This window comes from Ascidia mentula, chromosome 9, assembly GCF_947561715.1.
Source record: "Ascidia mentula chromosome 9, kaAscMent1.1, whole genome shotgun sequence".
Classification (NCBI taxonomy): domain Eukaryota; kingdom Metazoa; phylum Chordata; class Ascidiacea; order Phlebobranchia; family Ascidiidae; genus Ascidia; species Ascidia mentula.
This window is the reverse complement of record NC_138574.1, coordinates 1,625,358-1,642,588: the sequence shown is the minus strand read 5'-3', so window position 1 is coordinate 1,642,588 and position 17,231 is coordinate 1,625,358. Positions and strand designations below refer to the sequence as shown.

The following is a 17,231-nucleotide window of genomic DNA, read 5'->3' as shown; positions in this document are numbered from 1 at the left end:
ACAGTTAATGCTGCACTACAGGCCAGCCTTCTTATTCCTAAAGACATGATTTCAAAAAGAAAACTGAAAATATGATGCGTGGTTCGAATATGATGCGAACCAGTTTGGAAAAAAACTGTCGCAAATACTTTTGCAAAAATTTACCGATAATCTGTGCAATATCAATTAGGTAATGCAATAACATACGGAAAAACGTTGTGATCTTCCGCGCAATTAACGATCGCCAAAAACAACCCTTTGCGCAAAAAACAAACTTTCCAATCTAGGATGTGAAAAGTATCTACAATATAAATCATTTGGTAACTAATGTTGTGTCATGCTTTAAGATCAACGTAACACTATCACTGTATATATTTATCAGGGGTTCTGCATGCTACATCATTCAGGGTGCTGATTCCAAGCACGACCATTGAACTGTTTAAAAGTAAACATATTGCTTTATCCTGCCATTGTAATATTGGCCCATTTGTGCTCAGAAAGATGTTGCAAAACTTCTGTTAAATTCCAACGTTGCCTAAAATTTAACTTTGTACAGCTTGGCTGTTTGGTATGAGATCGGCTAAACTTAATACAAATTACATGGGTCGAAAATATTTATTACATTAGCTAACTGTCTATATCAAATACTTAAGCTCACAAAGATTTGTCATCAAACGAAATGTTTGCAAGGAAACGAAGACAACATAAAAAAACGATTTGTTCTAAACCAATGCAATACACTTTTCGTCAAATTCCAACAAACCTGCGCGTCTGTAACTACTCAAGCGTGTAGCAACCATTGTCGTATCCAATTGCCTTTCTGACGTCATAAATACACAATAATTCATTGGACTTCGCCATTGAGTTTTGAAGTGAATTGTAAATACATACTTGCGGAATAGATTGGAAAGTGATGCTGCTGTACGAAATATTAAAAATGTTAGTTGTGATTTCTGTATGTTGCATGGCAAAAAGCTTGTCCTACAACTTGAAGTGCTACAATCAAGGCAAATCGATGGATATAGTGCTTTTACGGGACGAAATACAGGTATTTAATTTGCAAATTGCAAAATAGGGAAGGTTTACATCTATGCAGGATTCCATTTATACAGGTGCTGTCTTGCTTTGTGACAACCGGCGTTAGTAATCCCTTCAATTTGTCTCCTGGAAACTCAACTTTGAAAGCTACCGTAAAAAATTCAACTTGGCAAAAGCTGTACTCCTTTCAGCCCAACCTAGAAAAGGTAAACTGCAAAACATTAGTAATTATTTTCGAAAATTCGTAGTTGGTGTTAGACAGCATGGAGTTTAGAACTCCCCATTGAAGAGTTTTTCCACAATGTCACGGATTACACGATTCCACCGTACCAGTCCCCCCTGTATTCTCACTTCTCACAAAAGTGGTTTGTCCAACTAGAAGCCTGCATGGAAACACTTCCACGGTGCTTGTTAAAAACGATGGTTGTCATACACCAAGATAGCGGTTAGCTTGAAATCACCATAGAGTTTTATTCCCTTCGAAATGGCTGATTTTGCAGACTTGGTCGCTACCACAAAGTGGGGGTCCCCAGTTTTCAACACCCCTGATCTACCCACTGTCTCCTACGTCATCTCAGTACACACCCCATGCCAATCTGGTAGTTCAGTGCTAATAATTGGCACACCTTCAGACATATGTAAGTATCTCAAAAGTAAATGATTAAACTTATTTTTGCAACCTGCAATGTTCACAGATATTGTTTCTTTTTCGAATGGAACGTTTGTTTGGCACAAGTGGCATTGTTCGTTCACTAACCTTCAAACTTGCGAGGGCTTTGTGATCTACGATGCGGTCATTGCTGAAAAAGCTATGGTCGTTGTCACTTCAAAAGGATTGCTTGTGGGTGACGTCACCGACTCTCATGACGTAAGTTATGACGTAATGGACCCGCCCGCTTTTGGACCAGTGGTTCTGGCAGATAAATTTGGCTGTTTAAATAATTTAATCTGTCTGGTCTTGTGTGGTGGCCTAGAATTTTAAACTTTGTGCCGCAGAAACGGTTACATTGCACACGATACTTGCTTGTTGTGTTTCAGGTCCGTTTCGTAAGCATTGAGATGGAAGGGTCAGCATTGTTATGGCACAAAACTAAATTAAGTTTTTCACCGATTTGTGCCGAAATGGATTATTATCTACCCCAAGGTTTGTCTTCTTATCTTTACTGCGTTGTAATTTTAAGTGACATTCTGGTCGCAAGTTATGCAAACGGTAGATGTCGCTGACGAGCTGAAAGCAAGTCGTTCTGGGAATGACCGTTTTATGAAAACCACAGTGAAATTTGAATGCAGTAGTACAAATCAGTAGAGATCATAATTTTGGGGAATAACACTGAACTTTACCGAGAAACTTTGATGAATTTTTAACAAAACGGATAAATCCAACCACATGAATTTGTAACACTGACTAAAGTTTCTTTGACATTACAGACAACGTCATATTGATGTTAACCGAGACCCCCGAAAACCAGCAGGTAAGGAAATCCCACAGCATGTGAAACTAGTAAAAATATTACGATGTGTTGCTTTTAGCGGCTGTACCTATCGAGGGCGCCCTACAGTCATTGGACTTTATTGCGCGAGTTCACGGACCAAGAAAATGATGTGGTTTCAGCCTCGTATGACCCCCAACTATCCCGCATACTCATCATTTCATGCTCCCCAGATGTAAGGGTTAAACGCCTTTTTCGCTTGGAACAATGTAGTGACAATAATCACATTGTTCTAGAATTGTGTTTCCGAAGTTTACGACAGCAGTATGACGTCAAAGAAGTTCCCGCCATTTTCGCTGGTGGCCCCAGGAAGTCTGACAGGGGCAAATTTCCTCATGCTCTCCAATCATTTCGCGTATTTAAGTGTCGGAAAATCAGTGTGGCTTTCAACCGACGGCGGAAATCATTTCACCAGGTTTTTTTTATGCTGATGTTTCCTTTCTTGATCATTCGAAATTTAACTTTAAGTTTTTAGTTGCTAAAATGCAAGCATAACCCAGTAACATTCAGCTACACATTCGGGCAAAATATTTGAAAATTGTTTCACGCAAGATTTAACTTAAATTACTTCCAAATATAAGTCCAGCTCATATGTACCGTTTCACAGAATCGCAACCTTAAATGCCGGTGAATATGTTGCTCAATTGGTGGGTTTCGAACCTGCCAAAGCTTATGCTATTATGACGTCAAAAGGCTGGATATGGTTTGGCCAAGCCGGGGTGCGTGACATGAAAGTACTTCTTCAAGCACCGGTAAACACACAACTTCTGGTTATGGACAATCGTAATAATAGACCCATTGTTACGTAAAGGCGCCCATTTACACCAAAACTATTGCATTCGATCATGTGGGAAAACTCTTCCTTGTTGACGTCGCCAGCACTGACGTCATAACCAAATCCGCAGTGTATGAACCCGATGAGAACGCGGACAATTGTCGGTACGTCATACTATCAGCAGACCTTACCATTGCCTTTATGTTTCAAATGCTCAGCTAAAGTATTGTATTTCTTCCAATGCATTAGTCTTGCTATGTTTCAAATTCTTCAATTCGAGTACCCAGCATTAAGTAGTCCGGATTAACAAGTTCTGACTGCGTTATTACGGTTCGGACAAGTGCATAATTGTTAGTGAAATGCATATGCTGAAAAATTTTGAACAAACTTTTGGATTTTACCGTTGGTCTCCAGGTTCACCTTGAGCAGTAAGGTGCGCATGCGCACAGCGCAGTCATGTGACCTTGGACAGAGCGTGGAATACGTTGTTATGGTTAGGCGACATCCTGGTAAGGGAATTGGGTCTTTACATTTTCTGGTCAAATGAAACTAACGTGAATAATTTAGATTTTCCCGAACCGAACGAGCCGTGGGTTTCGGTAAACTTCGGAAACCCTCGGATTTTCCGAAGTGAGGTTTTCCGAAAGGTGGTTTCGCCCTTCGAACATAAAATTACCGTCAAGTTGTCTAGTTTGTTTCTTATCCAGGTAACACTTTATTTCGCCATTACATTTTTTTCTGTCAAAACGTTTGATGCAGAGCATTACATCTGTGGCTGTCAATCTTCGGTTTAACGAACGGGGCTGTCCAATCACATCGCACAACGTCATAGCGCTTGCTACATGCCCCGCCCAAAAGCAGCTCCGTTTCAATTATTCATCGTTTCTCGGATTCCAGAAAGCACTGGAGATTGATGAATACGTTTCTGAGTCGGAAAATTCCTCCACATTGCTCCAGGAACTTGCCGTAAGCACTTTTTCAAACAAACCCACATGTTTGTAGTACAATATCCGTCAACAAAAGTAGCAGAATGGTTTTATTGGTCCGTTGCGAGCTGCTTAAAATTAAGAAATAATCAACTTGCTTATAATTTTTTTCCGTTTCCCAGCATGCTTATTTGTTCACAAAAATAGATTGTTGGTTGTACGACACGCTGCTGACGTTTTCTGTAGAATTAATAATATCCTTGAAATCGGACTGCGTTTTGCCGCAAATTCAATATTTCGGCATCAAAAAGCAATCTGCTTAATTTTTTGTCCATTTTGATGGTGACACTGATTTTATTTGAAAATAACTTCTCGTAAGCGACTAGCGGCAACACGTGGCTATTTAGTTTACCCGTTGCAAAAAAAAAGTGCAAAATACACGAATGTCCATTGATTGAATACAAAACCTTCCCAAGATTATTTCCTCAGATAATATTTCGCCCTTTGTCAGCATTCCCTTGTTCAAACAGACCAACTACCGCCCTCCTTCTGCAATGGCTGTGTCCATTCCGCAATCTAGTAACGTGTACAATGTGCACCCCGATCTGATCAACGATACCGGTATATTATCCTATAAGAGTGCAACACGCCTTAGGTAAGTAAATGTCGTATATTTGTCGACTACGCCGACAATACAAGTGCGGTAGGGTCGCATAGGTCGTTCAGAAGTGCAAACATTTTACAACAAGACAGGGATTTTCCAACATTTATCAGGAGATGACGCAATAATGTTTGGGTCGAATTGTTTTCAATTTCTTGACGAATTCACGCTCATTTTCTCTCGCATTTTTTACCGAAATGTTGTTATCATCGCTACAACATCTGAGAGGCGTTTTTGCAATCTGATATTCCAAATATAAATAAAGTCGCATTTCTTTTCCTTGGGATATAACGTACTTGTGCGCCCCAGCCAATTGCGAAACTGCACTTATAGGAGTAAACCTTTATAATGCGCTTGCTCCTATTTGCGGCATCTATAGAATTCGTATTTAAACAAAACAAACCGCGTGTGTAGGTGTCATAAAGCTTCAATTTTTGTGTTAAAAAGCCTGAAGACGTGTTCTGGAAAGTCGTCGAGGTTGGCTTGCGGATGCAGCTCCGCTCTTAAATTTTCATCCTTGGAACGACACAGCGACTGCCGGCAAAGGGTTTGAAACAACAAATTGAAAATCCTCACATAGAAACAATTCAACATTGCCACAGGTTTACAAGATCATGTATGCCAATTACTACTCTATAAAATTGTCCATCAACGCTGGACAGCTGCTGAACGTTGATGACGTCACTAATAATGACGTCGCATCGCCCAATATGACGCAGTACCTGGTTTATCTTGAGGAAGTAAACGGTAGGGATGATTCTGTGTTCTCGGCCAAGGACGAATCGGACGCCTTCTGTAAGTTTTTTTTTTCGTAACAAAGCCGTGTTGTGACGTCACAGTGCGTTTTGACCAAGGTCTCGATCACCCAGAGTTTCTGATTTGCCAATCGCGCGCAGGCACCAGTGCAAGCGAACGGCTTCTGAACTTCATGACTGCCGGTCGAAGCAGGAAAGTGTACAACGCGAGCAACCTGTCAATCAAATTCCTGGTTGGTTTCGAGGGGTCGTAGGGGGAATACCCCGAATAACGAACCGCTTTTGTGTGCAGGGCTCGGGTCTTTTTCACATTCGAGTGAGGGTTGCGTCGGGATATTCATTCTGTGACCTGCAGGACGAGTTCCAGGTAACTGTTCTTTAATTGTTATGTTTTAAGACGAGTTTTATACGTCACAATGCTCACAGGTGTACGTCACAAACCCCCCACTTCCGTTTCCCACCGGTACAATCATTAGACTGGTCGTGTCTGTTGCCATGGGAACGTCGATGATTATAATTTACATGAAGTTTTTATTTTCCCAACCCCTGCCGGAAAACACCACCAGCGAAGAGGGTGCTGCACTGGTACGGATTATTAAAACGAGTTTTGGCACAAACAACAAAAACTGGGGTGACGTGTGGTACAGAAATGTACATTTCATAGATTGGCACCTAAGCACTGATACAGTATTTTTTTTTGTAATAGTATGTCATGGTGTCAGGTAAGCCATACTATAATCATTTCAGTGATAATTCGTGGACGCTTAACAGATATCTGTTGCTTTTATGAGAAATAGACTTACTCCCATATACAGGAGACAAGACCTTTTACTCAAAGAAATGCATCGTTTGTTTCCGAGAACGACATTGCTGCTCTCCGGTCCAAGTTGAGAGCAAGCGTTCACGCCTAGTGCTGACTCTGTTACACGAAATATGATTTGTTTGTGTTGGCCGTGGTATTTAATCTTCCAATAAACCAGCGTTTCACAACGTGGATCGCTTAAAATTTCTGTTGGGTTGCTTGTGTTGAAGGTGGAGCAAAACATTACGAATAATATTTTTATGTTGACACCTGTTTTGCGTATGCATCGCAGCGTGTATTATGCACAAGCAAGTGGCCACTGTTTTGACCTTCTGGTACCATCAAGCTGAATAGCCAAGCAAGACTTTCCACTATACAGCCGGTGTCCACCATTGAGTACCAAACATTATTGGCTTTATTGCTTATATATTTGCTAACATTGATTTTTGTTGTTTATTTTGCATAACATTGATGTATTGTATCAGTAATGAAAGACTTTGCAACATATTTTGTAAATAATCCCGTTTGTTCCACGTTTTACCTAGTTATACATATTTCGCCTAAACATTGCAGACATCATCGGTATCGTTTATTCGAAAAGAATTTTCAACTGACAAAAAAACATATAAAAAGGGATTTTGTAATCCACTTTTTTGTGTAAAGGTCAAAGTAAAGCTTAAGGATGTGTGATATGATAATATAAGGTAAACGTATACAAAGTCTACATGACAAAAAAACAACACGCACAGTATATAAGACTACAAAAGTTCAAGTTTGAAGACTGACTGAAGGAAAATAAATGCGTAAATCATACAGATTGTATTTTAGCAGTCGCAACCACATTTTGCAAAAATTGTTGTTTATTTTTTATTTATTTTTGTATTATTGTTCACTTTAATAAGAACCAGAATAACAAAGCGATAATAAAACATTGCAACTGCCAGATTACAATCACAAAAATCACCATTTCCTACTTTGCATTATTTTTACGTCATAAAAAAACATCAATTCCTCTTTACTCTTAACTAAACATGATTTTGTTTTGCCTACAGTTTACACTACGGTGCTAAAACTGACCAAACAGGTAAAAGTAACTCCAGATATACTTTAGGGTGCCCTGGAAAGCACAAAGTAGTGTACAAGCAGTTCTGCCACTTTATCACTTGCCCCTTTTCCTTTGTATGCACTCGTTCGAGTTAGGTTTTACAAACTCGTCATTGAGTGACGTAATGACCTTGGTCTTTCGGTTTTCTAAATATATTTCGCACAATGACTTGGGTTTTCTCTGTGGTTCGATACCGGGGTATTTCTTCTCGATCATAGAAATCATCTGGTCGTCCGTTACGCTCTCGTCCGCCCTCCACTGGAGATACTTTCTGTATTCCGTGTCGTTGCCGTCGAGAAACTTCAAATAGTCGGCAAGTTTTCTGGGTGTTTCAAAGTCTTCGGTGTGAATGAAGGAGTCGAGAGGGGCCACGCGCAGGACATCCCGCTTCGAGGTCCCCCACACTACCGGGACAGCCCCGTTTTGAAGAGCAGTGTCCCAAAACTTCTCTGTGACGTAATCTGTGCAATTGATCGAGTTTTCGAATGCCATGTAGAATTTAGTTTCTCTCAGAGTCTTCGCTATAGCAGCCGGGTCGCTTCTTGGCATTAGATTCTGGTTCCCAAAACACCCCCCGATCCGTTCTAGGGGAAGCCCCGCGTCGATCAACTGTTGGGAGTACTTGAGTCGCTCCACAGCGCCTCTTGTGACGCCGCAGTTGCTCGCAAACCACAACTGAAGCATAAATTGTTGGCGGTGAGATTTGGATAAACAAACTTACCAATGTGAAGCAATTGGTTTTGAAACGTTGTGTTTACCATCGGTTGAACACCCACGTGCGCCTACGTTGGTTGCGTTAGAAACGGTCGCACGACGGAAAGCAAAACGCCGCCAACACAAAGAGCAACTTGGGTAACATGCTGGGTGGTTTTCCGTGTTGTATCCGCGTGGCGAACTTGTGCCGAGGAAAGGTTAACACCGCATGCGAGTCAAATATTTACTTAAATGTGCTATGTGACTTCTTATTAATAGAATGCTATGTTGCATGTTTGTGCCGTTTTTATTTGTGTGGATATGTGTGTTTACAAAACGATATAAAAATTATAATTTAATAATTTATCTGCACATCTGTTTGTTATGTGTTTATAATTTCGATTTTGGATTCAATACCGTAAGCTAGATAGATTATTACAGAGATACCTATAGTTATCATGACCATGTTATAGTTACCAATATTTCAAAGGCACAGAACACATCAGTCAAGTAGTTGGTGTAATTTACTGATCTCTATAGCTCTGTTATTTTATTAGTGTAAAATTTACCGCCAGTTTCTTCTTTCCGGCCACTAAATCGTCGACAACCTTGGGGCCTCTTTGTACAGCTTTCAGTGCGTGATCCCTGTTGCCATACCCGCGATGTACGTCCGCATCAAGTCGGTACGTCCACGTCCAGTTAAAGAACCCGTCGTAAGCGCTAAATTCCGTTCCGGTCACTGCGGGGTTTTCAGCCGACCACCAAACGTAAACTTGATGTGGATCTCTGCGCAAAAGACACTTTACTGTAGACGGTAAAACGACCAAACCAAGGGTGTCCAACCGTGGCCCGCGGGCCCCATGTAGCGGGTAAAGAGGTTTTAAGTGGCCCGCACAACAATTTCCGGAATGACGTAAACACTTTGCCAAGTTTTTAGAATTTAATGTACCATAAACGAAGTGTTCAGTATACAGCTAATTGTGTTCAGTACTTGGGGAGATAGCACAAATGATCGACATTATTGCTTCAAACACAACGCGAAAACGTTGTACAACATTATCTGCACCATTCCATGTGGTTATTTAATGTGCTATTGCCATGCGCTAAAAATAAGTACATAAATTCTCTGTAAAGTTGCCAGCGAAATTATTTCCGAACCATATTCGGCCCTTTAGCCAAAACGGACCTGGACTATACTTATATCAAAAACGGCTAAAAGATCGACAGGTTTTGGTGACACCGGCGGCCAGTTTAAAATAAAATTAGTTGGTTAGAAGTGTCACCCAACGAAGCATGAAAGGAATAGTCGTGTTTTTATAGCAAATTATTATGATAGAAATGAAGCCCAAAATTAACATTCAACATCTATATGTGGCTTCAGCATCAAAGAGTAATCGCTTTGCAGGTTAAATCTTAACTAAAAGCAAATATAGCAACTCCACACGGAGCTGTTGCTGGAGTACGACAGGGTATAAACCGAATAGAACAGAGACACAGAATTCACAAGCATCACGTACGCATGTACGTTGCCTATGACCAAACTGCATTTATCTTTAAAACTGTGTTTTGAAACAAAATATATACCAGTTCCGGCTGAGAATTCGATAAAGTCTATATGTTGAGTTAATTAAAATTCGTTTCATTTCAGGTAATTTGCGGTTATTTTCAACAAACACAACTTACCAGCGTGAAAATAGCTAGGTGTAGTTTTTATTTGTTTTGTGCAAACATGGATGACTTCACCCATGAATTAAAATAAGTGTAAAGGAAAGTATGCAGTTATAGTGTTGAAGTTTTGGAAAATTCCAAACAAATCTTTCACAATTAAGCATTTCAGAACATAGCATTTCTTTGAAACAACTGCCACATATTTGTATCTCTTAAAAAATGCCACATATTTGTATCTCTTATAACGGAAAGGAACTAACTTTCAAAAATATTGTTAAAATATGTTTTTGTCCCAAACAGCTTGCATTGCACAAAGAAGAACGTGAAGCAGTCAGGTAGTAACGGCTGCTGCGCCCCAGACAGTAATTGAACCCTAATCACGCTTGAAGTTGGCACTGACTGGGTTGCAAATACAACGCTCGAGCAGCCATGCAAACGTTGGTAGGCGATGAAAAATTTAATGTTTGCATGCTCTGCTGCACGCTATCAAAAGACCAACTCATTTATTAGATATCTTTCAAAATGACGTCACAACGCGAAATTCAAATGCGTCATAAAGGGACGACACGCTGCAGTGAAAATATCTATAAAAAAAAAAAATTACAAAATGTAAGTTTCTAATAACTATTTGGGCACACCAGCCGTTAAATTCTTACCGGGACGGCATTCCGGCTTACACTTTCAGCGCTGCACACGCAGGATATTCCGATATTTAGTTATCTTTAGACAAGAAAAACTCAAACTAGTGGTAAATGTACATCAGTGCAAGCTTGGGAAAAACGGCAAGTCGTTTGCACGAAGCGAGCACGACCCTACAGAAGCCGACGCGAAATTTATTCTAACAAAGAATCCCCGATAACTAGTAAATTTTACTCCAACAACGTGATCAAACTTCCAAAATTACTCACAAAAATACATATCAACTTTATTTTTCTCTGATTATGCTTCGGAAATCAGGCAGCCTAAAATTACATTGCTTTGTTTGTACATTTGGTTTGAGGTAGCCTACTACAAGTGCAATCGGAAACAATTCTGACATAGAATTACCGCGTTTTGGTCCAAGATTGTTTTAAGTGATCAACAAATACAACATGCTCCATTTCAGCATAGTTAGCAAAACTAGGCCAAACTTGCAACTTTGTTCTACAGTCGTTTGTCCATGCTGTACGTTTGGTGGGTCAATAATCAATATTTCAGATATTCTAATATAAGCCGGGTTGTAGAAAATTACAACTTACCGGTAATGCTTCCAAGGAACCATTCCATTTTTCATAACTGTGTAATGAAATACAACTATATCCGCTTTGTCCAACTTATTTCCATCATTACTGTTAATACAATCTCCCATTGTGCTGCCTTCAACAGGGGTATAGCCTGGTACACCCCATGGCGAACCCCAGTACAAAATTAATGGATGCGTTTGATTCCGTCTTGAGGCTGCTGGTTGTTGAATTTGACTGCTGTTTACAGCACCTGGTTCACGAATCCGCGCGGGTTGTTGTGATCTCACAATGAGATGACCTTGTGACGTCATGAATATGAAAGCACATATTAGTAGGACGGACAGAATGACTACAAAAAAGAGCGCGTTCCTTATTTTCAAGTACATGATCTGGCAATACAAGAAAAGACCTTTACGTTAAGAATCATCGGTTGGATTTTAAAATAAGGCTCGACGAACTGGCATTCGTTCGCTACTTATTCCCAAGAGTATTCTTTGTCTAGAGGCAATGGTAAGCCGAAAATTTTGCCACGTTAAAACCTGTTGACTATTTCCTCCAAGAAAAGCGCGTTTCCCTGCGACACTTACAAAAAGTGTCTTTTTTTGGCAAATTCACTTTAGAACACATAACGATGGAAAAGAATTAAATACCGATCGTTTAAATGTAAGCGAACTGCTCTCTTAAAACGTTATTTTTCATATTTGTTTAACAGTCAGCCTCTTATCAAAACAGTGCACCAGCAAGTGCTGTAAATATTTTAAAAGTAAGCATCTAGCAACGACACACGAATCTGTACAATGACTGCGTCGCCGTTACATGAACCTGAATACAATGCGTTGCATGTTAATACAGTGTTGTTGGCTTTGGTCGAAACAGTTTAGACTGCAAAGATCATTCACATATGGTAGGATTCAGACAGCTAACCACAACTATTCCAAAGCGCGCATCCATCATACGATAAAAACAGGACATGCTGATGGCCGTACGCATACTCTCCACTCGTTCAACACGAATTGTTGGTAAGGACTATACTACTTCAAAACGAATGTGTTTGGACTGACCATCATTAAGCAAACACACAAGCAGAGATAATAGCACACCTGCAGGACCAACAACCCTAAAGATGAAGTCAAGGAAGCGGACATATTTGCCTTTTTTTAAGCGGAAATATTTCAACGCTGGATTGAACTGCTGCTTGCACCAAACTTAATTTGAAAACAACACTCGGCAAGGTTCTGCTTGTATGTAAACCAACCCTATATTTTCTGGGCATAGGTATGTTACCCTTCTAGCAATGCTATCTTCTTAAAGCGGTATATTGTATACAGAGTTACTAGGTGAAATATTTACAAAGCCTATCTGAAACAAGCGCCTTGTCGACACAGACCTCCCATATGCAACAGACAGAAAACCCGAATTAATAATTAAAAACACTTTAACTGCTGGTCTTGCCCTGCTGAATATGAACTTACGCCATGTTTATTATGGGCTTTTGACAACCTTTTCAATTGATGGGAAATATGTAAACTAACTTTTCTAACAACATAATGTGAAATATAACACTTGCTTTGCCGGTTAAGTAGCCAGACAAGGACCTTTCAACTTGTGGTACTTTGCAGTAAACGCTTCGCTGGTGAGACCTAATACGCAAAACAGGTGTCAACCTGTCAACTTAAATAGCGCCACTGCAATGGGAGCTACAAACAAAACATTTTTCATTTCCACTCAAACCAAAATAAACATCAACGCGTGCCCTTTGCATTCAAATCTCATGCATACATGCATGCTACCCTTGACAACCCGACTGTATTACCACATTCAAATTAACAGTGCAACCGCTTGTAGCCAAAACAATCATACAGGCTGTACCAGCAAGCTAGACTGCCTTCCAAAGGGGCGGAAGATGTCAAACTGTTTTCTTTTGCAGTTCTGACTCCATAGCTCCATCTCGTGAGTACATTTTGCTCTGCTAGGAACGCCACCGACAGTCAGCAAGCAAAGCAGTGTTTAAATGTTTCAGGAAAAGCTGCCATGGCTGAAACATGTTGACAAATCGCAAAAGTTCGCAAATATGTTATTTATAGAAGATTTTTGCTGTTAGGGTCTGACATACCCACGTATTAACAACAAGAAGGGTACCCCTGATAATCTGGATCTTGTCAATCTACTGTTTCCATGCTTAGATAAACATTTATCATATCCCACAGGATGCAGCAATATGTAAAGGGTTCCAAAAAGATTGTGAAATCTCTTTTAACTCTTTTAACTGATCGTTTAGCTGACTTTGTCACCAATAAATTAGTATATAAAAAAAACAGCTGAAGGTTTTCATTTCGAAGTAATTGTGCCTCATTCTTAAAGTTTCTGCTGAAGTCCCTGTTATGGTTTGTGTTAACAATATCTGTATGTTGTCGGCATATATTTCTCTTAACAAATAACGCATGCTTTCGCAACAGCCAACTATAAACAGTGTAAGCTTTTTTTCGGTCAAGCTGCTCTTATGGTCTGGCATATATATACGATCATATGACTATAATGCGTTCCCTTTCATTGCCCAAGATCAGTGCATCAGCGCTCTGATACAGTATAATAATGAAGTTGTTTGATCAGTTTCGACAAAACTAGAAGAGGAACACATCGACTTACCTATAATGCTTCCAAGGTAAGTCAACCTTTTCCATAACTGAGTAATGAAATACAACTATATCCGCCTTGTTCAACTTTGTTCGATCATTGCTGTTGATGCAATCTCCCATTGTGCTTCCTTCAGCAGGGGTGTAGTCTGGGATACCCCATGGCGCGTCCCAGTATAAAATGAGGGCTTTTTGTGGTGATATATAGAGGAACATGAATACCCGTATCATTGCAAGTACAGCTACAAGAATGCCCGCTTTTCGTTTTTTAAAATACATTCCCTGAGAATAGAAAAAAGGAAATATACGTTAGCTTGGAAATCCGTGTTGTTTTAATACGCTTGCTGCTGATTCCTCAGGATGCTCGCTAAACACTTTTCTGATGGGGCGGCAACATTCTATGCTTTTAGTCAGGCATTAACGTTGCCATATTTTCTGTACAATTCAAAACACATATAGTTTTTAACACATGTGCCAATATATGAATGCTAAGAACCAAAACAGATCAGTTAACTGACGTCAATTCATTGAGCGCAGTGTAGTTTAATGCTATCCATCGATTCTATGGGAATCATTCTCTCGACGTAACGATTTCCACATTACGTCTCTCATACAACAAGCATGGAAGCGTTTTTATTCTTACAAATCTGTCAGCGTTGTTATGTCAAAAATATATCTTTATTTCAAAACATGTGCCATCGTCAGTGTCCAGTTGAATGCAGTGTATAGTTCTGGCGTATCTTCAAGGAAAAATACCGAAAAATTGGTAAAAACATATCTTAATTGTCGTTCAATGTATCTAACTCCATAAAACGTTTTCCAACTCGCAAAGAATGCAGAGCAGAACTGTGCTGATGACAGTGATGAGTGGACATTATTGTGCTGTTACTGTGCGGAAATAATACTGTGTCAAAGACAGTCCCTCAATCCATTGTCCAAATCACCAAGTGGTCTTTGTTTTACAATTCATAAACCGGGACGCAAGACATGATTCACAATGGAGAGGTCGTAAAAACTAACGGTTGTGTCTAATGTATGTTAATCTATTATTTTTGAGACTTGAGATGAGCGTTGGTAGATAGGAAAACAACACGCACATTATAGAATCCTAAATTATTTGGAACACGGACAGTTGTATTTCCTGTGTTGAGATTATTTAATAACATCTTAATTTCGCGGCGCCATTTGCTCCACACAGCAAAGAATAGTGCTACCCTGCTGTGTACAACAGTATTAGTCGGTATTTCAACAAACTGTTTTTGGCTGACAACCTCTATACTTACCACAGCGGAAAAGCCACGATTAAACGCAGAATTTAAATTGGACTGAAACATCAACATGTGTGACTGTATAGGCCTTAACCTAGGGTGCTTAAACCCCTGAGAGGAGCAAGATCATCTCTTATAGACTGTACGAGAACTGGTTGGTGATTTCAATAGGGTACCATCAGGATTTAAAAGGGTTTAAAATGAGTAGTGTGATACGTATGCTTGTGCAGTTAAATAGGTGCAGACAAAACCACATTCAGTCGTACACAGTTGCTTGTGAAAATCTATGATTATCCGTTAGCAGCGAATGCCAACTTTGAATCTAAAGCAAACTGCATGTCCATTTTATTAATTATATATATCACCCCTACCCATACATATAACACAAACTTCAGTGCATACCTGTATGAGCACATTATACCTCGAACCACAATTCCGAAGCTAGTAAATAACCCTCCTTCTGAGCCTTCTATCATAACAATGCGCACTTCCTTCGAAAACGCAGAGGATATTGCTGTCTCAATTCAGTCATGCACCCATCCAATGATGGATGTTTGCTGCATTTCTTAAGAAAATATAAACAGCAAAGTGGCAGCGATTTCTTCAATAAAAGCATCGGTGTATGCAATAACTGATTCCTAGGACTGGCCTAGTACAAAACCATCCAACCAGGATATTGTTTTTGTTTATAAAAAGCATTGACCTCCCACTGACAACTTGGGTTGGTTTTGGGATAAAAGCACTGAAATTCTTGCAAAAACTGATTCCTAGGACTGGCCTATGCTTTTATAAACATTTCTGTATGTATGCAATAATATACGCTGTGCACAAGGAGTTTATCAGAGCTTGTGGCCTATAGGTAAGAGACTATTTCTTCAAAATGTTCAAACTAAGAATAAATGTTGTTTAACTAACATCGATTGGTAAACATCGTACTGGTTGTGCCATACTGTCATGATTAAGGTGTGCTGTACAATTTAGATTGATGAATTAGCCTTGATATTTGAAATAAGTTGCATTGTTATATGTCAAGTAAGCAGAACTATTCATGACTGCATCTCAATGCAATGCGGGATATCTTGTTGAGCTAATAAATACATTAAACGAGAGATAAGCGTCAACAAAGAATTCGAAATTCCATATTATCTGACTCGCGAGCTTACTCTCATAATAAATGTCTGTATAGGTATAGACCAGAACTGACACGGCGAATTGAAGGAATCTCATAATAAAGAAACAAACAAAGCATGTATGTGTGTGGATCCGATTCTAAACTTCTTGTATAACAAAGGGAACAGAATCCTGTAGATCCACAAACGTACCGCCATTGGTGTAATTCATTACCAGAGCGAAAACGCAGGAATGTGGGAACCACTTACAGGCAATCCTACTACAGAATATGATTTCTTTACATAACTGTGAAATGAAAGAGCACATCCGCCCAACTTATTTCCATCATTGCTGTTGATGCAATCTCCCATTGTGCTGCCTTCAACAGGGATATAGTCTGGAACACCCCATGGCGTGTCCCAATACAAAATTAATGGATGTGTTTGATTTGTCTTGAGGCTGACTGTTGTGTTTGCTGGCTGTTATGTTTCATTACTTGTCAGAGCCATGGTTTGTCTGCTAGTTGTAGTAGTTTGTTGACTGGTCGGAAAAAATGCTGCATCTGTGGTGTCACGAAGCTTGACTTTGTGATGTCATAAAGACAAACATACATGTAACCAGATTTAAAAGCGTTCTCTTTACAGAAAAATGCATTGCATAAGAAAAAGAAGATTATTCTACAAGTAATCGAACGCTTCAACATAGTATATCTTTTAATCCGACACCTACTTAACATAGCAATAGTGCGAAATCCACGTTTACTGGAACACAAAAGATCAGCGGATATATTTTAATTAAAATCATTATGATTTGTTTTACTGTTGTTTTCAAATATACTTATGGTACTGGTTTTGTTATATTCTATTTTTGTATATATTTGTATTATATTGATGCTGTCAATGCCCAAACAGCATGTTGATTATGAAGCATGTTGATATGCCATGAAGAGGGCATTGTGCCACAAGCACGTCTTTTCCATATGACAAAATCACATTTTAAACGGCAACGGTTATTTGTGAGCAACTAAATGTTCCATTTCATGTTCAGTCGTACGGCGAAATAAATTATGCTGCCATCGCTTTCAACCGCACAGCTTCGCTTTTCC

General features: G+C 39.6%; 2 protein-coding genes across 2 annotated transcripts; one reads left to right on the top strand and one right to left on the bottom strand.

Moving 5' to 3' along the window:
- Positions 1-1,501: 1,501 nt before the first annotated feature.
- LOC145913766 (uncharacterized) lies at positions 1,502-6,535 on the top strand. The gene is made up of 18 exons (XM_083001518.1): positions 1,502-1,655; positions 1,713-1,885; positions 2,056-2,227; positions 2,446-2,489; positions 2,548-2,682; positions 2,744-2,922; positions 3,115-3,259; positions 3,319-3,446; positions 3,697-3,791; positions 3,850-3,989; positions 4,042-4,248; positions 4,739-4,863; positions 5,317-5,416; positions 5,472-5,664; positions 5,724-5,857; positions 5,917-5,991; positions 6,051-6,209; positions 6,440-6,535. Exons 1-18 carry the CDS (start codon positions 1,502-1,504, stop codon positions 6,533-6,535), a joined length of 2,454 nt encoding a protein of 817 aa, XP_082857644.1.
- Positions 6,536-6,993: 458 nt separating this feature from the next.
- Positions 6,994-11,500, bottom strand: LOC145913678 (4-galactosyl-N-acetylglucosaminide 3-alpha-L-fucosyltransferase FUT5-like). Its single transcript, XM_083001418.1, has 3 exons — positions 11,131-11,500; positions 8,794-9,010; positions 6,994-8,206 (listed from the first exon to the last, which is right to left on the bottom strand). The coding sequence occupies exons 1-3, from the start codon at positions 11,424-11,426 to the stop codon at positions 7,586-7,588; spliced, it is 1,134 nt and encodes a 377-aa protein (XP_082857544.1). The 5' UTR covers positions 11,427-11,500; the 3' UTR covers positions 6,994-7,585.
- Positions 11,501-17,231: the final 5,731 nt, after the last annotated feature.

Coding starts and splice junctions, on each gene's coding strand:
- LOC145913766 (XM_083001518.1), top strand. CDS start 1,502: ATGGCTGATTTTGCAGACTTGGTCGCTACCACAAAGTGGGGGTCCCCA. Junction 2,923..3,114: donor GGCGGAAATCATTTCACCAG/GTTTTTTTTATG, acceptor ACCGTTTCACAG/AATCGCAACCTTAAATGCCG. Junction 3,260..3,318: donor AAGTACTTCTTCAAGCACCG/GTAAACACACAA, acceptor TGTTACGTAAAG/GCGCCCATTTACACCAAAAC.
- LOC145913678 (XM_083001418.1), bottom strand. CDS start 11,426: ATGACGTCACAAGGTCATCTCATTGTGAGATCACAACAACCCGCGCGG. Junction 9,011..11,130: donor GTTCCTTGGAAGCATTACCG/GTAAGTTGTAAT, acceptor TCTTTTGCGCAG/AGATCCACATCAAGTTTACG. Junction 8,207..8,793: donor CCGGAAAGAAGAAACTGGCG/GTAAATTTTACA, acceptor TTTATGCTTCAG/TTGTGGTTTGCGAGCAACTG.